General features: G+C 49.0%; 1 protein-coding gene across 1 annotated transcript in view; it reads right to left on the reverse strand.

Annotated features, from left to right (window-relative positions):
• The window catches only part of cacna2d3a (calcium channel, voltage-dependent, alpha 2/delta subunit 3a), a 1,400,547-nt gene that overhangs the window by 549,943 nt on the left and 828,258 nt on the right, over window positions 1-22,346 (reverse strand). The window contains exons 13-14 of the mRNA XM_072472475.1: window positions 18,554-18,687; window positions 14,195-14,212 (exon numbers count right to left, since the gene is read on the reverse strand). Of these exons, the coding sequence (XP_072328576.1) occupies window positions 14,195-14,212; window positions 18,554-18,687 (152 nt within the window). The remainder of the gene's footprint in view (window positions 1-14,194; window positions 14,213-18,553; window positions 18,688-22,346) is intronic.

A 22,346-nucleotide genomic window follows, 5' to 3' on the forward strand; every position in this document is an offset into this window, starting at 1 on the left:
TTGTGCTTATTACTTAGTGATTACATTTAGATAAGGAAAATGTAATTCATAAAATTGTTTTTTATTACTATTTAAATAAACAATAATGGTTAATTTGCAAATCCATTAAGGGTTTAAAAACTGCGCGCATGAAACAATTTATTGCTAGCAGTGGTTAGCTTTTTAAAATCTAGTTCATAGTTCAATTATTATTCAAATACTTAAGTAAAAATACTCTGATACAACTTGTTTATTGGCAGATGAATTGTGACATGAATGCATTTCCGGTGGCGGCCATGGAGTGAGTGGGGATGGACAATTTGTCCCTTGTTGAACATTCTATGGGGGTGTGGTAGTTGGAGAAAGTACTCCCAGTACAGAACAAGATATACAAGATATTCTCCTTCGGTATGTGATGTCGAGGAGTTATCAAACAAGGAGTGTGTCAAACAAGAGGCACTCTTCAGACCAGGAGGACACCCGTGGTGCAACAGAGGAAAATATGGGTGGAGGGATCTATGGTGTTATTGCATGCACAGTGGTTAATAGAGCAGTTGGTTCAATTTCTCTCGGTCAAACTCGAGACCGAGGCTGGTGGCCTCAGAGGACCTGGCCAGAGTGACAGAGCCAATTCAGGCTGCCTTGGATTGAGTGGAACAGGGGCTGGAGGTGCAGAATGCGACGCTTTAGAAAGTGGAGGAGACGGTGGCTGACCACAAAGATCAGATTGTCGCAGAGATGCAAATATTGTGGGGGGAGGGGCACGAAGAAGTTGAAGGGGAAGGTCGATGACCAGGAAAATCTCTCTCAGAGGCAAACCTTGAGGATTGTGAAGCTGCAGGAAGGTATTGGGGGCACGAAGGACACAGAATATATGGCGAGAGTGTTCAGAAAGTTGGTCTTTGACCGCCCTCCAGAAGTCGATCCGGCCCATCGATCATTGAGGAGGTGGCCGAGAGCTGGGGAGTTGCAGCGGGCGATCATCGTATGGCTCCATCGGTATTTGTACTAGGAAAGGCTCCTGAGGTGGGCAAAGGAGATTTGGGAATGTACTTGGGAAGGACAGATGATCCGCATCTACCTGGACTTGTGCGCAGAGCTGGCCAAGAGAAGGTCCGGGTGTAAAAAAGCCAAGGCTGCTCTCTTCAGGGCAAGGTGCGGTTTGGGATGATGGACCCGGCTCGCTTGTGGGTCACACATGGGGAAAAGGAGTTCGACCTCGACATGCCGGAGGAGACGAGTGGCTTTTTTGAAATAAGTTTTGAGTACCTAATTCATTATTTCCAATTAAGGGGCAATTTAGCGTGGCCAATCCACCTACCCTGCACATCTTTGGGTTGTGGGGGCGAAACCCACGCAAACACGGGGAGAATGTGCAAACTCCACACAGACAGTGACCCAGAGCCGGGATCTAACCTGGGACCTCGGTGCCGTGAGGCAGCAATGCTAATAACTGTGCCACCGTGCTGCCCTGCGAGTGACTTTTTAAGAGACCACGGATTGGGGTACGTTTGAGGACTTCCCGTACCAGCCTCCCCGAACAGGCGCCGGAATGTGGCGACTAGGGGCTTTTCACAGTAACTTCATTTGAAGCCTACTAGTGACAATAAGCGATTTTCATTTCAATGTGTTTTTTGGGTGGGTTCACCTGCAAGGCAGAACTATGGAACTGTATCCAGGGGGAGGGTTTGTATGTTCTCATGCACTATTGTTACCCACTTTGTATTATTATTGTGTAACAGGGGAGTTTGGTAATGTTTACCACCCTGCATTTGGATTATCGGCATTGCGTATTAATATGTGTGTGTAGTGGTGGGAAGCGCCAGGCGGGTGGGGGAGGACTGGGGGTGGGAATGGTGGAGCTCCATTACTACGAGACGGTAGGGTGGGGCAGGGGGTATAAGGGGGTTTTGATGCAAGGGTTTGGATGCTAACTGGCTTGCTGAAATGCTAGTTCACGGAAGTGGGTGTGGGGGGTGGTGGGAAGCTGTGGCTGGCTGCGTGTTAATTGGGGGGGGGGGTGATTGGTTTCTCTGGTTTCTATGTTTTTTGTAGGAAGTCTTACAACACCAGGTTAAAGACCAACAGGTTTGTTTCGAATCACTCGCTGCCGGAGCACTGCTCCTTCCTCAGGTGAATGAAGAGGTGGGTTCCAGAAACATATATATAGACAAAGTCAAAAATGCAAGACGATACTTTGAATGCAAGTCTTTGCAGGTACATGTCCAGGCGGATAACTGGAGAGAGGGATAATCACCGGTTAAAGAGGTGTCAATTGTCTCAAGCCAGGACAGTTGGTAGGATTTTGCAAGCCCAGGCCAGATGGTGGAGGGTGAATGTAATGCAACATGAATCCCAGGTCTTGGTTGAGGCCGTACTCCTGTGTGCGGAACTTGGCTATAAGTTTCTGTTCGGCGATTCTACGTTGTCGCGCGTCCTGGAGGCCGCCTTGGTGAACGCTTACCCAAAGATCAGAGGCTGAATGCCCTTGACTGCTGAAGTGTTCCCCGACTGGAAGGGAACATTCCTGCCTGGTGATTGTCGCGCGATGTCCGTTCATCTGTTATGTTTTTTGTGTGGGTAGAACAGTGAGCCGGGGGCGGTGGAGTTTTCTTTGTTTGGGTTGGGGGAGGGTATGGCGAGGTGGGGTGGGTTGCTGATGTGGAAGGTTTCTTTATGGAGTAGTTGGTTGAGGGGTGAGTGGCAGCAGCCATCTTGAGAGGACCCGGGAGGAGGGCAAGACGGGGGCCTGGTGGAGTCTGTTCGGATTAGGAGCAGGGTGAGGGGGGAGCTTGGTGTACGACCAGAGTCATCTCATGTAATGTGGGGGGACTGATGGCCCTGATTCTCCGACCCTGCGCCGGGTCGGAGAATCCCCGGGGGAGGTGCGAATCCCGTCCCGCCGCCCTGAGGCCGGCTGTCCTATTCTCTGGCGCCGTTTTTCAAGGGGCCGGCGGGATTCCTGCCACGTCGGTTGGGGGCAGTTGACAGCCCGGTGATTCTCCAGGCCCCGATGGGCCGCGTGGCCCTCCAGTTTTGGCAGTCCCGCCGGCGTGAATTACTCACCATACGCACGGCGGAACCTGGCAAGTAAGTGTGCAGGGGCGGTCCTGGGTGGAGGCGCGGGGGCGGGGGGGGGGGGCTATGGTGGCCTGGCCCGCGATCGGGGCCTACCGATCCTGCGGGCGGGCTTCCGTGGGGACCTTCTTTCCTCCGTGCTGGGCCCCTGTAGGGCTCCACCATATTGCCCGGGGGCCGGTGTGGAGAAGAGAACCCCCGCGCATGCGCGGAAATACTCCGGCCGGTCTGCACATGCGCGGAAATACGCCGGCCGGTCCGACATGCGCGGAAATACGCCGGCCGGTCCGACATGCGCAAGATCACGCGTCCGTTCCGCGCATGCACAACTCGCGCCGGCCCTTCGTCTCTGGCTGGAGCGGCGTCAACCCCTCCAGCGTCAACCTAGCCCCCGGAAATGTGGAGAATTCCTCACTTTCGGGGGCTGTTGACGCCGGAGTGGTTGGCGCCGGTTTTCCCACCAGCGTGGGGACATAGCCCCATTATCGGAGAATCCCGCCCACGGGCTGATTAATAGGTCTCAGGCAATTGTCCATTTGAAAAGTTTGAAGGCGGACATGGTTTTTATGCAGGAGATTCACCTGAGGGGTAAAGATCAAAAGAGGCTGGGGAACAGATGGGTGGGACATGTATTTCATTCAGGATTTGATATGAAGGTGAGGGGGCAGCGGTGCTGATTAGTAAGAGGGTGGCTTTCTTGGAGAGTAACATAGACGGGGAGCCGGGGGTAGATATGTGATGGTTCGTGGAAGGTTAGCACGTTGTGTTGATGAATGTATATGCACCTAACTGGGGCGACATGGACTTCATGAAGAAGGGTCTAGCGAGGATACTGGACTTTGATACGCACCGGTTGATTATGGGGGTGGATTTTAACACAGTTCTTGATTCCAGGTTGGATCGGTCAAGCCCCAAGTACTCGAGGGAGTTGGGGGTGGCAAAGGAGTTGCTGCGTTCATGGAGAGAATGGGGGCATTATTGTAATATCTGACACTCTTCATATGGGGTGTAAGCATTGGGGGTATTAAGGCATTTGTTGGGTATGGTGGGGAGTGTAGGGGATGGGATAGGGGAGGTGGCATGGGGATGAAGGAGTTTGTTGGAGCGAGATCAAAGTACGGTAGGCAGGGGAATCGGGGGAGTATGTGGGTCTTTTGTAATAAAGTTTGTTTTCAGCCTCAGATAGGGGGCACCCTGCTGGCAGAAATGCTGATTAATGGAAGTGAAGTGGGGGGAAAGCCCCAGCTGGCTATTTTGAGGGGTGATGTTTCCTTTGTTTTTTGTTCGGGTAGGGATAGCGGGGAGGGGTGGGTTGCTGACATCAAAGGTTTCTTAATGGAGTCATTGAATGAAAGGCGTGGTGGTGGCCATCTTGAATGGGCCAGGAGGTGAGCTAGGTGCAGAGGGACCTGGAGGAGACCATGAAGATTTGGGTATGGTTACTCAGGATACAGGGGGTGTCTGGAGCCCCCCTGACCAAGCGGATATCATGGAATGTGAGGGGACTGAATGAGCCGATCAAAAGGTCTTGGGCGTTCACCCATTTAAGAAGATTGAAGTCAGAGATGGGCCTGAATTCTCCAATTTTGCGGCTAAGTGCCGACGCTGGCATGTGAACATTTTACGACGCCAAATTCCGGGACCGGTGTGGGTCTAGCAGCGGCGCTGGGTAAAACTTCTGGCCCCCATGCCAAACACGGCTTGAGAATGGCCAAGTCCGTGATCGCGCATGCGCACAGCGACGATCTGCAGCAGTCGCGCTGTACAACATGGCGCCAGCCGCAGATCGTGCCCCCATGGACCCCCCTCGCCACTCCCGGACCAGCCCCCACCAGTTCCCTCAGCCCCCGCCGAAGCCCCACCACGGCTCCCCACCACCGACTGTGGCAGCGTTGGACACAGTCCGCAGCCGCTATGCGAGGTTGACGAAAACTCAGAGCACAGGCGAAGTCGGCCCATCGGGGGCGGAGCATCAGGGGAGGGCCTTCAGGTGATGTCTGCGTGCTCCCCGATGATGCTGTTCTGGAGGGGGTGTCCAAAAACAGGCGTCACCCCCCGGTTTCAGCATCAAAAGTGATTCTCCACCCGATTGGCGATTACGATATTGGCATCCAATATTGTCCCAAAGGGTGGGACAAGTGTTCCACTCAGGGTTGGATATGAAGACAAGGGGGGTTGTGGAGTTTATCAATAAAAGGGTGGCTTTTGTGGCGAGTAATGTAGTAGGGGATACAGGGGAAGATATTTGTTGGTGAGTGGAATGCTAGAGGGAGCTCCTATGTTGTTCGTGAATGTCTACGTTCCTAACTGGGATGAATGTGGAATTTATCAAGAAGGTATTGGCGAGGGTTCCAGATTTGGATAGACATCAGCTGATTATTGGTGGGGGTGGTTTAATTGTGTGTTTGACCCAAGGCTGGATCAGTCGTACCGCAAATCCCTGAAGGTGTCGGGCATGGCGAGGGAGTTGCTTGGGTTCATGGAGCGGTGGGGCATGTGGATCCGTGGAGATTTGGGCCCCCGCAGACTCACCTTCCAGGTCCCGCCGTGTTCGACTCGAGTGATCCACGGCAGCTGGACTCGGCCAAACTCATCGGCCACTCGGGGCCCAGAGAATCGCCGGCGGGGCCGCTGTCAACGGCCCCCGACCGGCGTGGCGGGAATACCGCGGGCGCCCGCGAATCGGCAAATCAGAATGGGGAAGCTGGCGTCGGGGCGCGATTCTCATATCCACCCGGGGAGTCTCAGACCCGGCACCGCCCTTATTCTCAAATGCATCAGGAGTTACACATAATCTGCAGCAATGAGGAACCGCTATGGCAGGTAAAGGGATAAGGCAGATAAAAACCCCAAAGCACATCAGGAAAATGAACAATGCACAGAATATTTTGTTTCACCGATACCCAGTGGGTGTTGAACATTACAATAAAAGCAAAGAGCCGGGCATTTATCAGAACGAAAATCCTTTTAATTGGTCAGTCATGACCAGTGGAGAGCTCTGATTGTTTGTTCTGGGCTCCATGCTGTGAGTAATTACATTTTATCTCAGTCAGAATGTCTGAGTGGTGGGACAGTTTCCGTGGCTGCTATGCAACATGATGAACATAGTAGGACCATTTCCTTTAATTGCTACTTTCTGTGAATGCCTAGATGTGAACCATTGAAAACCATTTCAAGTCCGCTTCAGAGTCTTCCTGGTTTGTTTATATTACTGATGCTTAGTGCTCAGGGGACTGCTCTCCATGAATGTTCAGTATATGGGTGGCATTATGGGAAAATGTGATGCTCTAATGATTTAGATATCATGGGCGAAATTCTCCTACCCGCCCCGCCACATTTCTGCCCCGACCGGCCGGCGGGAGTCTCCGTAACACCGGTCGGTCAATGGGGTTTCCCATTGTGGGGCAGCCCCACGCAGTCGGGAAACCCCCCGGATTTCCAGAAGGCATGTGACAAGACGCCACATCAAAGGTTACTGTGCAAAATAAGAGCTTATGGCATTGGAGGTAACATTATTGTCATATAAAGAGGATTGGTCAGCTAACGTGAAACAGAGAATAGGCATAAAAGCTTCATTTCCGAGTTGACAAGATGTAGAGTGCCGTGTGGATCAGTGCTGAGACCTCAACTATTTACAATGAATATAAATGAATTGGACGAAGGGCCCAAATTTATGGTTGCTAACTTTTCTGATGACACAAAGATAGACAGGAAAGTAAGTTGTGAAGACGATGTCAGGGATGGGATTTAACTACATGGGAACAAAGTTCCACAGCAAGCGCGTTTAGCCGTGTGTTTCCCGGTGCTTGCAGTGATAGGGGGCCTCTGTGGGGAACGAATGGCCGAGGCCGCACGTAGCCTGTTTTGTGCACTCAGGAGCTCCATTCACCGGAACTCCTCAATATAGCGGGTGATCGTGACGCCATTTTTAAATGCCATCTCAATCTCTGGAGCCTCTGAAGCGACCCCCGACACCCACCCAGGGCACCCCCGGCCCGATTGCCACTGTGCAAACAAGTCCAGCTTAGCAGCTTGGCAATGCAAACCTGGCACCCTGGCAGTCCTCCTGCCAGCTGGTAGTGCCCCTGGGCACCCTGGCAGTGCCAGGCTGGCACCCAGTTTGCACTGCCAAGGGTTCCAGGCTGGCAGTGCCAGGATGCCTGGGTGGCACCAGCAGTGCCAGGGTACACCCCTGCCCATAGGGCATGCACCTGGGGGCCTCCAAGTCCTTGCAAACCCCCACAAGTGCTGTTCCGTCTGGTCCCCATTTGTGGAATCCAGTACTGAGTGGCGCTTGCCCGAGATGAAGGGACTGGATCCCATGCCTCAGGTACCTTGGGAATCTGCACATTAAAGTGAGACAAATATGCAGATTTGTTAAAAAGTGATCCTGCCCACAATGGATGGAGGACCATTGAATATTTTGAAATATAGATGTAGATAAATTCATGACTAACAAGGAAGTCAAAGGCAGGTAGATCAGCCATGATCTTATTAAATAGTGGAGTAGGCTCGAGGGGCCAAATGGCCTTCTCCTGATCCTAATTTGTATGTCTGCATAAACAGAACTAAATTATGTTAAAAAAAACTGCCACCAAACATGAATAAAATTGATTAGAGAGATGAAAAGGCTGAATGAGTGGGTTATGCCAAACAATGGCTACAGAAAGAAGCAATTTTTTATCTTTGTCGAAATATTTTCGGCAAGAAGCTGGTGCTTAGAAGTTTGGTGCTCTGAGGATTGGGGGTGGCACTTGTGGGTGTGTCGGGAGGGGGCGTTGGGAAATTATACTGCAAGAGAGAACTAAGAACCAGCCAGGTTACAAGTACACATCATTTGCCAATCACTTAAACAACGGATTGGCATCTTTTTAGCTCCAGCTTCGGATGACATTTAATGCTTTAGCAGAGGGCGTTCTTCAAATCTATTCAGGCCACTTTGTGCTGGCTGCAAAAGTTGCCATAAAACCTTGAACAATGCACATCCAATGTCAGTGCTGTTGTTTGGGAAGGACAGACTAGTGCGATTGAATGGCAGTTTCGCGGCATTCTGCAAGGGAATTGCAAGACGGCAAGTGAACAGTGAAAAACAATTGTTCTTTCATGAAATGTCGTGACTAGTGACATTGAGAGACTGGGCACCTAGATAAAGGACTCTGTCACTGTCAGAACTAACAAACTGGGGAATCATTTGCAAAGTGTTTTACCCACAGCAGAAACAGCACTGAGATTTCAGATTATCCAGCTGGGATGTTCAGAGGCAGTTGCATTACTGGTGGAGAAGTCTCCAATGAGGAAACATTTTCTCAAGGTCCTCCCACTCCACATATGCTCCTGAAAAGCTTGAGGAAATGCCAGATAATGGGCAGAAGATGGCAATCATTCTATCATCACATAACTTCCGGGGTTGTAGGGTATTTCAGAAGGATTCTCCATTGCATATTGCCTTGAATAGCTAAAGGATCTACAAATGAAGCTGGCAGAAGTTTTATAATGTTTTCTTGTACAAAAAGTCCTACAAATCTTCAATCATTACCCTGGAACAATGCCATAAGAACATAAACCTAAGAAATAGGGCAAGAGTATGTCACTCAATATCTTGCGCCTGCTCCGCTATTCAATAATCCTGGCCTTATTTCCACTTCCCTGACTGCGCCTATAAACCTCAACTTCCTTGCAGTCTAAAGATCTGTTTATTCAGCCTTGAATATAGTAAATGGCATACCCTACAGTGGTCTCCGTGATAGAGGGCTAGATTCTCCATTACTGGGACTATGTCCCCACGCCGGCATCAAAACAGTAGAGTTTCCCACCAGATAAACTGGCATCAAAGGGACACGAATTTCGAGCCCTGCCGGGGGCTAGCAGGGACCCGGCATAAATCTAGCAGCTGTTTCTGCAGATCGGGGCCCCCGCCTGCAGCGGCCGCGCCATGCTCCATGGCGGACTCGGACTGTGGAGCGGGACCCAGAAAAGAAATCCCCCGATTGGACACGCGCCCGACCCTCAACGCCCGCACAAGCATTTACCAGCCGCATATAAAGCCCCCCCCGCCCTCCAATCGGCCCACCCCCGACCAGGGCGGCTGTGGACTGAGTCTGCAGCTGCCGTGCGCGTATCCCGACCGGCTGTAGCACATCAGTTCCACGTCGTCGGGACTTTGGCCGGTCGGGGGTGGAGAATGGGCCTCTGGCAATGGCCCCAGGTAGGTCCCAGGCGGCGTGGCGTACGCTTTTCGGGGCCCGCAGAATCGGGGAACCGGCGGCGGTCCCGATTCCTTGCGGGAAAATGGATTCTCCACCCACGCGCCAGGTACCAGGTTGTCCATTCTAGGGATCCATCCAAGGGGAGCCTTGCCGTTAAGTGGTGGGGTGAGCCGGAGCTCGAGGGCCCTCAAGAGGGAAGTCGGGAGCAGTGCGGGGGGGGGGGGGGAGGGTCCAGAGGCCATGGTGGGGTGGCTGAGGGGGGGTCGAAAGATCGGGCGGCATTTAAAAGTCTCGGCGGGGCGTTCCTTGCAGAGGCCTAAAAAATGGCAAAGTCCAGTTAAATAACGGTGTCATTCTCGGCACTGCAGGTGCTGAGAGACACGCTGCCAAACACACCCAAAACGGGACTCGGCTTTTGTTCCATTGAATCGTGCACAGAAGCTAGCTATAAACCCTTTGTGTACTCTTTGGGTGCAATTCTCCCAAAGGGGAACAAAGAGCCCTAGCGAGCGTGCTTAGCTGCGTGTTTCCAGGCACTTGCAATGCCGATAAACACATGGCTATTCAACACGACTCACATTGGATAAGGGGCCTGAACGGGGAACGTGTGGCCCACGCCACACATAGCCCTGTTTTTTAAAGTGGGAAGTTACAGCGAGAGATCGGAATGCCATTTTTAAATGCCGATCCGATCTCCGAGGACCCGAAAGAATCCCCGACCTCCTCCCGAGCCCGAACGCAATATTGGCGGGTCTGGGGCCACCTCCGCACCCCCCACATCAGGCAACCCCAGCCTGATCACGCGCGTGCAAAAAATGCCAGCTTGGCACTTTGGCACATGGCGAGACAGCTAATGTTTCCCTTTGCCCATTGACTCACCTTGTCCAGGTCATGACTCTCAAGTACCTGCAGTGAACTGGTGGCTGGGGGTACCAGAGCAAGTGATGGTATTTCTTCCTTGGAGGTCTGTAACAACTGCCCTCCACCACCACCACTCCCCCTTCCCTCTTCCCCACCTCATGATGCATCACCAGCAGAAATGCTTTGCTTTCTGAAAGTAGAAAATCTGTTCGAGTTGAGGGGCGGTGTTGGGGTGAGTGAAGTGGGGCGGAGTGGAAAGAAAGAGGTTCATGGTCACACCACCGCCAGTCTCCACTTCTGCCAATGGTAGGATAAAGGTGAGGTGGGATCTGAGAAGAGCCATAAGGCAGAAGCATTCATTTCCAGCCAAAGTCAAATCATCACATCCACCAATATGAATTTCAGGGCCGAAGGCAGGAACCTGCTGAGCCTGTTGACAACTTCTTAATGAGAATGAGAAATGTAACCTGCAAGTGGCAATTCGAAGAATCAGATGAAAGGCTGGCAGGTCAGTGAATGTGGGGCTCTGAACACCCTGATATACAAAAAGCTCTGATTAGAAAGGACAGGTTCACAATATCGAAAGCTGTTGACACTACCAGAGCACGTGAAGCCACAAGTAGGCAGATGAAGATGCTGGCTACCCAAATGGCCAGCCTTTAGTTAAGCCAAGAGAATGAATGCTAGCAGGGTTGCGACAGTAAAAGAGCAACAAAGGTTTGCACACCAGACAGAGAGAAAGTTGTGCAAATGCTATGGACAACCATGAACTCAGGAAATGTCCCACATCTGGATCAAAATGCAGTGTGTGTTGAAAGTCCAGCCGCTGGGGAAAAGATGTGCAGAAGATGGTAGAGGAGCTATCAGAGGCAGAGTAACAGGATGAATGAAAAGGAAAAGAAACTAAAACAGCCATATCCTGGAAGATGAGGATGAATTTGAGGATACAATCGACATAGAAATTATATAACTGCATGAAGTCTCTGAATGCAATTGATCTCAGAGAACTGAAATCAACACAACCATTCAGATCAGGAAGAGGTTGAGAAATAGGCCCTTAACTACAAATCTGAATTGAAGCTTGATACCGGAGCACAAAGTAAATCTGGGCTGGATTTTGTGGAGCTTGCTGGAGCTGACAAGATGGCGGCCAGACACAGGGAATTGCATGTTAGGTTGCACGTCAGACACCCGGTGGCAGAAAAACTGTGACTGATTAATTCAGTAAAGTGAAGACAATAACATGGGAAACTCATCTGTCAGCGATGGGCAGCTCATTGACATGCAATTCAACACGATTCAATCCTGACTCCCCAATTTCGTGAAATTCATGTATCACATGCCTTCAGTAACCTACCTGGTGATAGCTGCTGAATGTGTCACTTCCATGACTCAATGGGAGAGTCCTTTGGATTGCCAGGAGTCTGAGGCTTGAATTTTTGCTTCCAAGTTGGGTGTTCGGTGTCAGGAAAATTCCTGATTTTCCCATACCCTACTTGGGAGAAACTTTCCTGAACAGCTGGATCTTCGTTCTGAGGGTGTGGGTGTTAACTGGAGTCAGTCCCAGCACCCCTGGAAACATGTGGAGGCAGACAGAGGGACTGCCGGATGCTGAGACGTGCTGTTTAGAAGACATTACTAAAGTTGACTCCATCCTGCATCCGCCTCCCATAACAAGGGTTTTGCCATTCAAGGCATCTTTTCCCCCCATGGTGGCTGTTGCAAGCAGAGAGGTTTCCAAGCTCAGCAAACCCCACTTGAGAGGAAAAATCCAAGCCTAAGGCCTCTCAGCCGGGAATACATAATGCGGTTTGGCTGAGAGCCCAGGAATCCATAAATCTATTGAAAACCTGAGGCCTAGAGAAAGTATTGCTCAGTTAACAGCTCTGGCCCTCAGATCTATGCTGTAAATTTCACAATGTTTATTTGCACATGATAAAGAGGTTCCAAGTGCTTGCCATTTCAGCTATTGGAACTTTAGAGGAACTGGATAATTAACACTTTTATTGGGCTGCAGTAAAAAGGAGTTTTTTTTAAGAAAGTGGAAAGTTATCAATGAATAGCTTATTTAAATGACTACTGTCACTATACGGTTCATGAATTCTATACAGGATGTAATGGATGTAGGGATGGGTAAGGGGCATGAAGGGCCATCGCGTGGGTGTGGGGACATGGGCTGGCATGGATAGGGTATTGGGAGTGCATGTGGGGTGAAGGGGTGTCAGGGGTGAGGGCTGGAGGGCCTTCTGTTTTAATTTTAACTGGGAGAAAGTCCCAAGGCGGCCTTTTAAACAGTCCACTACAGCACCTACCAATCCTGGTGGCTGCCTCCAAATTTTCTCCTGGGTCAAGCCTGTGCCCGCCTCCCCACAATGAAAATCCAGTCCTTGCCACTGCTTCCTCCCAAGGTGGGCGGAGGGAGCTGAGAATTTTCCCAACTCCCACTACCCACCTGAAGGATGTAAATCCGGGCCTATTTTGTTCTGTGCATGTTAACGCATTTCTCCTGAATGCCACATACTCATGACTGCATGTGTAGCCAACTAACAACGCATCAACCTGCAGCACATGGCAAGATCTGAGAAATACAGTCAATATCAGCTTCAGTATCTGTGTAAAAGTTGACAAAAATGAACTATGTGCTTGTTCTTAAAAGTTAACCACCCTCCTATTGGAGAGCAGTTTCCCTTGCCGACAGGGTTATGATGAATATATAAAGATTAGTCTTCTCTTCCATCAATATGATTCTTCGGAGAAAGGCTGAGAAAAATCGATGACCGTATGTAAAACATATATGTCTGACTCCTTCAGAGATTCTATGGATCTTAATACTTGTAACAGGGAGAACAACAAGAATTCATCTGGGTTTGTACAGTAAATAACACAGAAAAAGCCACCCATATCATATTGAAATGTTTGGGAAGAAAAGTTGTCTTTCCAGGTTAAAAGATTTCAATGTTAATATCACACCCAGTTTAGTTTTTTTACACTAACTCATGTTGTGTTTATAGTTGATGATAAGATTAGTCTCATCTCCTCAATAATTTAGAAGACACATTTTAAACAAATGAACAAAACTATACATAAATATACACGTTCAAGAGTATATACCAAACTATGTTATTACTCCTGCCTTAACATTTGCAGTCAGGGGCCAGGATCTTATGGGGCAGCAAACATCAGACGCAAGTCCACCTCTCCAGGCCCTGCAAACCTCCACTCAACTTTACGTTGTTCAGGCAATTAATTGCCAATGGTTATGGCTTCTATCCTTCTGATGCAGTTCAGCATCACTAGGGACTGGAGGAGGCACGGAGTGGAGGTAAGTAACGTCAGGGCTTGCTGAGCACAATCCGGCAGAACACTAATGGAGTCAAGCACGGAGGACGGGATGTTCTTCCAGTGCGAGTCAGCCCTAGGTATGGGCCACAGGGTGCCTGATCAGGAGTGAACATAGCCGCCCCCCACCCCCCCACCACACCCTTCTCACCCAAGGCCATAGGTAGGCTACCAGACATTACTGGGCAGTCCCATCGCCGCCCCGCCAAGTGGCAAAGTGCCCATCTGCTGATATAAAGTGCCAGTAATGGTTAGAAGAGTTCCATAAGTGGCTATTAATTGACCACTTAAGGGCCTAAATAGGCCAATGGTGGGAAAACCACGCACCACCTATCCCATTGCTGATAAAATGCCAACAGAGGCGGGAAGCTGACAAACACAGCAGTCCCTGCCATGACCCCTCACTAACCCCATCCCAGCCTGCTGGCAAAGGGGAGCATTACATTTTGGCCAGGTTTTCAGCTCTGTTATATCAATTTTTGAAGATCAATTCAAAGATCGCTTGATGTACAAACAAATGGTTGAATTTTGACTTTTTAAAAGCAAATTTAAAAGATTTATCCTCAAAATGTGATAAAAGTTTCACTCGTATTGATATGAATAGCTCTTCTGACTTTGTGCAGTTGAACAAGGTAACGTGATTACACTGACACAATTAACAATATTGATTTGGCAATGGCACCAATGTAAATAAATGTATGAGATCAACTGGAACTGACTCAAAATGTTACCTTTTTAGCCTGTGGGAGCTGATGCACAAGAGAAAAGAAATAAAGGAGTACAATTAATGATAGTATATTCTTATTCACTTAACAACTAGACATAATCTGTTAATGGATCTCCGTATACCTAGCACACAAAATCATTGCTTCGAAGCACGTTTTTGTGCACTGACCAGGTATGATATTTCACAAACTGCAACTAGATGAGCAGGCAATAAATTGGAATATCTATTGACAAAATATTAGTCTGTTGCACTGGATTGTTTCACAGTCAACATTTTGAAACATTATGATAAATGATAATCTGATTTACAGTTTAAGATTTAAGAAACAGGTTCTCTTCTAACCCTATCAGCTGCGGCAAAATATTGTTCACAATTTATTACCTTTTCACCCGTCTTGTTGAATCTGTGGTGTAAAAATCACAAACGTTGACATCTTTATCTGGTTTTGGTGGCCTACAGATTGGTTTGCACAGTGCTGTTTTCTCTGCGCTATTTAGACTAAGGACCAGTCTGGGGTTGCAAGGGAGGATGCAGGAAGATATTTTCATTACAAACATACCACTTGCCATATGGGGTAAGGCCAAAAAATATGCACCTTCAGCTAAGCAAATAAGGGCCTTAATTAGGGTTGCCAACTGTGATTAAGTGGATTCCTGGAAATTTCATCACATGACTTGCCCCTCCTCTCCGCTCAAGCCATTAGTCGTCAACACAAACATCCTTGCGATGATTGCGGGTAATGAAGCAAAAAGCTTCATTACCCGATTGGATGATGCTTGACTGTCAGCCATACAATCTTTATTTCCCCCGTTTTCAATATTATTATATCTGTCAAAGACAAAGGTTCAAAGAAAGTGACAAAAATAAAACAAATCTCTTGTAATGTCCCAATGACTTTTCTTCAAGGTTGCACACAGCAGTGACCTGGATATCGACCTACAACTCCAGGCCACGCAGGCAGTGAGCAGTCCGAGCTGCAGTCCCGAAAGGAATTGCTATAAACGGCTCCAAAAAGGCCCAAGAAGTTTTTGTTTTTTACTTCTGTGGGTCCAGGAGAAGCTGAGGTACTTAACTTGGAACACACACACACAAAGAAAATTGGCCCATTCAAGGCCCTCCCTGAGACTGTCTTCACCTTGATGGTGACAGCAAATTTCTCACTCCTTCTGACTGGCAAGCTGTGAATTGGCACTCACAGCTCACTAGCTAAATGAAGCCAAAGCTAAATGTAGCTCAGGTCTCAGCCCGATTCAAACTAGCATATGGAGCTTCGTCAACTTTTTCCCCAATAATTTCTTACAGTGTCAGGAAATGAAGTTAATTTTGGGGGGATTGGAGCAGGGTAGGTGCAAAAAGGGCAAGATGGTCTGATTGTGTTCCCTTTGCATTCTTGTTTAAGTTGAATTTTAACATTTTCAGTGCAAAGATGGAAATATGCCAAACCCGTTACAATGCCCGATCCCCCGCTGGCTGCCTCAGCGTGCCATCCACCCCTCACCAGGGGGAAGATGCAAGTCACCAATCTGCATCCATTTCCATTTGAATAATGGGCCGGATTCTGATTCACCACTTCCCTGTTATGCACCTGTACCCCACAGTGAGAAATCCTCCGGATGGCCTTTGATGCACGTTTGCCCAAGAGTGCCCCTGATGTTGTGGACCTTGAGGTGGGTCAAGGGGGTCAGAGCAGAACTGAGGTGACCCCCCCAAAGTCCATCAGAATGTCCCCCTCTCTCACTCAATGAAATGCATACCTCTCCCTCACCCCCCCCCCCCCCCCCCAGCTGACAAGTAGGGGCATCCTACCCCCCATCATGGGATTAGCCAGCCACCAACACAGCACGCACACATGAGTGATTTCTGCTGAGATAAAGAGGAAATGAAAGCACTTAGCTCCTTTTGAGAGCAGGAGTATTATAAACATTGTGGTTAGCGTCAAAGCAGGGTAACTGAGGTGCATTCAAGTGTAAAGGGCGAGATAAATAAACAAACCCTCTGAGGAGCTATGTCTGGACCAATAAAACTGTCAATCACTGGCTAGTGCAATGTATTGCTGTGCGAACATTGAATAGAATAGTTGCATTTCATAGGCTGTCAATGGATTTAAAGTCCTTTGAGGTGTACTTGGCTTTCAAGGAAGCCTCTGACATTTGCTTTAACCACATTTGTCTGAGGCAGCAGATGTTAGGGGAGGGTAAGTGAAAATGCAATGACTTTTCACTCTACTGCATGGACTGCTCTTCAGCTTTCAGGCTGTTCAGTCATTAAAATTGATGACAAAATGTGCTGCCATGGACTGAGGGAAACCGAGCTCCAATACATGTGAAGCATGGGGCTCAGAATGCAAGTTGTCACCTGGCGAGGGGGAGGACCACAGCAGGCAACACAGAAACGTAGGAGCCGTGTTGCAAGTATAAGGACAGCAGTTTTCATTAGTGTGTGTTTCTGTGAAAGGTTTTATTCAACTGACAAAAAGATGTCTGCCTCCAGAGGCAGAGTTAGTCAAAAAAGCAGGATTTGGAGTGGGAGTTTGGCCCAGATGTCCAAGGCTCCTTCTGCAACCTGTAGAAGCTCTCATGCTCCTTTTGTTCCCAACCAAGCTAAATTAATATTTATTACAACTTACCTAATTGGGTGTTGGGGTGTTGACACCCAACCAGATCTTCTGGCCCAAGCCACTGCTCTGCTTGTTTTGGCCTGATGGAAACCATCACTTAGGCCTCAGGATAACATAGCAGATCAGCCCTGATCAATGTATTTAAAGAGGATCCCGGTGGTTTAAATTGCAATCAGTGAAATTAAGGTGGGAAAGAACTGGTCAGTCCTTCGCTCCATTTTACTGTCCTCCTACTTAATTTCTGCCAGGCAAAGAGATGTTAAAATCAACACCAGGGTGTCTCCAACCCCTGAATTTGATGATTGAGATGTCTCAATACTGTTCAGAAAGCCTCTGGTATAATGCTAAACCTTTCAATTTGCTAGGTATTATAAATCTTTACCTCTAATTTACTACGAACCATGGGTTTAAAGGGACAGTGGCAGTATGATGATTTGTGATGGCTGTTTAAGAAGGTATATGGCATCCTCGGCTTTATCAGTAGAAGCCTAGGAGTGAAATGTAACTTCCAACAATGGCCTGTCTGTAACCCTGTGGCCAAATGCAGTTAGAAAGCACGCCATTTGACAATATCTTCATTCTTAGGGCAGCACGGTGGCGCAAGTGGTTAGCACAGTTGCCTCACGGCGCCGAGGTCCCAGGTTCGATCCCAGCTCTGGGCCACTGTCCGTGTGGAGTTTGCACATTCTCCCCATGTGTGCGTGGGTTTCACCCCCACAACCCAAAGATGTGCAGGCTGGGTGGATTGGCCAGGCTAAATTGCCCCTTAATTGGAAAAAATGAATTGGATACTGTAAATTTATTTTTACAAACAAATCTTCATTCTTGTGTCAAACCGTGACTCAACCGGATAATTTTGCAATAGTGTAAAATGGCGGCAGTGAATCGACGTGTTCTACATCCCTCCCAAAGTTTTCAAAAGAGATGGAAAATGAGCAGCGGATTCGCCTGCCATCCCTTGCCCGCCATTGTGTGAAATAAAGAAATCTCAATCAAAGGAGAAAACAGTTTAAAATTCCGTGTGTTGGTTTTGTTTGTTTTAACATCTTAGATGGCACAAAGTTGCCTTCGCCATAATGTTAATAACCAGCGCCAGAACGCAGGATGAGCCATGAAGTGCCACGGTATGTTCACTTATGCCTAACACTGGTATTAAAATCTCTGAAGGCTATTAGATTTAATGAAACCATCTGGACTGGAATGGACAACCAAGTGTAATTAGTTTTTGCAGAGTCACAAAGTACAGATGGCAACACTTGTTCTCTTATTCCATTTATTCCATTCCCTCATGTCAAATGTAACTGTTAATCCGAATGAATATCAGCTTCTCAGCTTGACTTCTTTTTCTGATATTTTCTTTTGCTTAACACCCTTCTACTTCATACTGCTATTAAAATATCTGTGGAGTTCCAGTTAATCACCGTAAAAATATTGTTGAAACAAAATGCTTTCCTTCAGTTAACTATGCTTCCTTTGAACTATATTTTCCTATCCCAACAGAAAATAGATATAGAAAACTGGAGCAATTAAAAAAACACAAATTCATTGCCGAATAGAAAATGTTGTTAACATACTTTGGAAAATGGAACATTTACTCAAACTCTCCCCTAACAGTTTTATTTGCAAGGTCTGGAAAGCAAAGCAACTATTATTTATTCAAATGGAACATGGTTTCATGGTAGCTTTATATGATTATTCCACCAAGTTGTTTTTGGTAAGGCATAGACATAATGAATGCTAACTTACAGTGTTGTCAATGTACGCCTCAGTCCACACAATATCATGTTCCTGGTCAATGACCTTTGGCCGGCTCAGAACATGAAGGTACTCCATCACGTTTTCTTGTACATCAGCAAGAGTGGAAATCTGAGTGAAATATCCTAAAACAGAATCAGAGTGGAAAGATATCTTAAAAATGCAGTATTGTGGGATACAGATCATCACAAAAAATGCAAAAACAACCGACAGAAAGAAAATTAGAAAATAGCATTGAAACAAATGGAAAAACAAAATCAGGAAACAATTAGGCTGGTTTTCAATTTGGGTGGATGGTGGGAGGAAGACACAGCTGCCCGCCAGATGTCATCAGCGAAACGCCCGTAATGCTTGGAGCACAGATTGGAAGCTTGAATCAAGAGAGATCGGGATCTGTTATATCCTCCATGGAGTTGATCGAGCAGGGACATAATAAGAGGGACAAGCAAGCAACATGTGGGGGGGGTGGGGGGAAAGTAGCAGGTTGGTCACTTTCCTTCTACATTCCCTCAACTCACTATTATGGTGCCAAAGACAGAAGGAGGCCCTAAAGTGTTTTTAATCCATTTATGGGATGTGGGCATCACTGGCACCACCAGCATTCATTGTCAATCCCAAATTTCCCTTGGAAAGGTATTGGTGAGCTACCCGTAATGTGCCCCTCTGTCGCTGCCAGGCTGTAGAGGTCCTGGGGGTTGTATTGGTTCAGACTGTGGGTGAAGGTTTGACCCCAGGACCCTGCCTTGAGATGGGGCTCCATGTCTGGTCTACCGCTTCCAGTCCTGGGCAACCTGAAGATAACCCTTGGCATGATGATCTGAGGCAGCCCTCTGTTCAATGGCATCATCCTGGTCAGATTTTTTAAACTATGAAGTGACCCCCTCACCCTGAACCGCTCTGACTGACAGCTGATGAGCAGTCCAGGCAGTTCAGTGAAGAATCAATGCAGGAAAGCTTTCTCTTTCCTAACATCTGGGCCCTCCGTTCAATCCCTTTGAACTGCAGCTTTTTGGAGTGTCATGGCCTTCCTAGAAAGGCCTCAACACGTGAAATGGCCTCAAATACCCTGAGATCATTTGAGATGCTAAGTATGCATTCAAGCTGCCTGTGATTGGCAGCTTAATGGTTCAGACACAGCTGCTAAAGGGTTTATTTATTTATCTTTCCCTTCATGCTTGAATGATCCTAACCACAATGTTTATAGATACTCTTGTGATTGACAGCTCATGACCACTACAAAGCAGCTAAGCGGTTTCATTTCCTTTTTTGTAACTGCAGAAAGCACTTAGTATTGTTTAGCTGGTCAGGAGCTGTCAATCATAACAATAATGTTTATGACATTGCAGTTAGAGTCAATGTTGGGTACTTCTGATGCATTCAAGCTGAATATACAAGCCATTTGCAGCTGGGTTGAAACCACTAAGCTGTGAATCAAAGGCTAGCAAAGGTACTGACTATGAAATAGAATGAGTGCTTACCATTTCAAAGGGGCTCAGGGGTTTTCAGGCTTTTCAAATGTTCTGGGCTTACAAGGGAAGCTCTGACACCTCAAAAAGCAGCAGTTTTACAATCATTGGGCTGAGGGAGCAGCTGTGGGTAAAAGGGAAGTCCTCTTGACTGGAATCTTCAAAAAACTGATCTGCTCTGCACCTGTCAGGCAGAGCAATTCAGAATGGGAAAGCCAGTTCAGTGTTTAAACAGATCAGACAAGGATGACGAATTTGAAGAAAGGGATGCCTGAGGTCACCATGTCAATAGTAACCATCAAGTTGCCCAGCTGGAAGGTGCGCTCCAGACTGGACCCCCATTCCAAGGTTCCAGGTGTCCACTGCTTACCCACAGGCTGAGCCCAGCCAAACCCTAGGGGCCTTGTGGATCCCTCCCTCAGCAGCCTGGCTGCGGCAGAGGGGCATGGGAGCACTGGGTTAACCTCCTAGAGCACCATTGGGGTCCACCACACCAGGCTATGGTGTCACTACCAGGGTGTCAGTGTCATGGTGCCAGGGTCAGCGCACAATTGGCAATGCCAGGGGACATGGAAGATAGAGATGGATGCCTGAAGGGGTGGAGGAGCCTCGGGGAGGGCATGGGGCTTTCGGGTCACACTCATGAGTGCGTGATGTGGGAGCGTGACCTGTCATTCCTGTGGTGGGGGGAAGATGCCCTCCTTGCTGAGAAGTTAGGGGTGCTCCCTTTGTCAGCAGGGAGGTCAACATTTGTGTTATGGGGGGGGGGGGTGGCCGCTGGACAGTGGGATCAGGGCGCCCGTTCAAAATGGCAGCCCAACACTAGGAGGGGAAGGGAAACCAATGTGCTTGCCACCATGCATAAATTTGCATGGCAGAAGTATGGGAATAGCACCTGGACAACTCGCCTTGAGCCAGAGGGAATCGGTCCTGATTCTCCGCTGGTAAGAGTATTTGCACTCTGGAATGGAGAATCCCGCCAAAGTGTCAGAAGATCTGGGAGGTATACTCCAGTTGTTGGGATTCTCTTTTCCCACGGGCAGTGCACCCTGCCCACGGATCTCCCGACGCTGTGAGATGGCTTCAATGGGAAATCCCAAAACGAAGAGGGTAGAGAATCCCACCGCCAGTGAACAACGCAGTGCCGAGAAACACATGGCATGGGGAATGGAGAATCGCGCCCTCGGAGAGTAAACCTGGCTGGAACACACCGGATTTCAGTCAGAACCTGACATTTGGCCATTTTGGGGGAAAATACTGCCCTAGGCTGTTAGTTATTGTTAATGCAAAAGGGCATCAAATATTCCAATATTAATACTTTAAAGAAGATAAATATTAAATTGTTAGCAGGTCTGTGGTAAACCACTGTTGTACTTATATTAGAGAATGTGCGGTAGAACCTGCACTACAGGTTTGCCTGTGGCCCCTGCCTGCTGACTCCGCCCAGGAGGCGGGGCATAAATATGCGTGTCCTCCAGCTCGCAGCCATTTCGCCAGTTGCTGTGGGAGGCCATACATCTGGGCCGGGATTCTCACCTACCCGGCGGGGTGGGGGGTTCCGGCGGGAGGGAGTGGCGTGAACCAACCCGGCGTCGGGCCGCCCCAAAGGTGCGGATTTCTCCGCACCTTTAGGGGCCAAGCACTCACCGTGAGGGGCTAGCCCCACGCCGAAGTGGTTGGCGCGCCGCCGGCTGGTGGGAAAGGCCTTCGGCGCCACGCCAGCCGGGACCAAAAGGGCTTCGCCGGGCGGCGGAAGTCTGTGCATGCGCGGGAGCGTCAGCGGCGCGGGGAGGGGGGTGTTCCTTACGCGTCGGCCATCGCAGAGGCTGTGGCCGAGGTGGAGGGAAAAGAGTGCTTCCACGGCACAGGCCCGCCCGCGGATCGGTGGGCCCTGATTGCGGGCCAGGCCACCGTGGGGGCACCCCCGGGCCAGATCGCCCCCAAGGACCCCGGAGCCCGCTTGCGCCGCCTGGTCCCGCCGGTTAGGGAGGTGGTTTGATTCATGTCGGCGGGACTGGCATGACAGCAGCGGGACTTCAGCCCATCGCGTGCCAGAGAATCGCCGGGGGGGGGCGGCCCGCCGACCGGCACAGCACGATTCCCGCCCCCGCCGAATATTCGGTGCCAGAGAATTCGGCAACCAGCGGGGGCGGGATTCACGCCAGCCCCCGGCGATTCTCCAGCCGGCGGGGGGTCAGAGAATCCCGCCCCTGATACCAATAAAGCCTCAGGTTGGATTCAACTTTCCTCTTTAGTCAAATTGATCGTGCCTCAATTTATTGCTATCAGTTTCGAAGAATGGACCTCCGTATTAAACC

This window comes from Scyliorhinus torazame, chromosome 13, assembly GCF_047496885.1.
Source record: "Scyliorhinus torazame isolate Kashiwa2021f chromosome 13, sScyTor2.1, whole genome shotgun sequence".
NCBI classification, from domain to species: domain Eukaryota; kingdom Metazoa; phylum Chordata; class Chondrichthyes; order Carcharhiniformes; family Scyliorhinidae; genus Scyliorhinus; species Scyliorhinus torazame.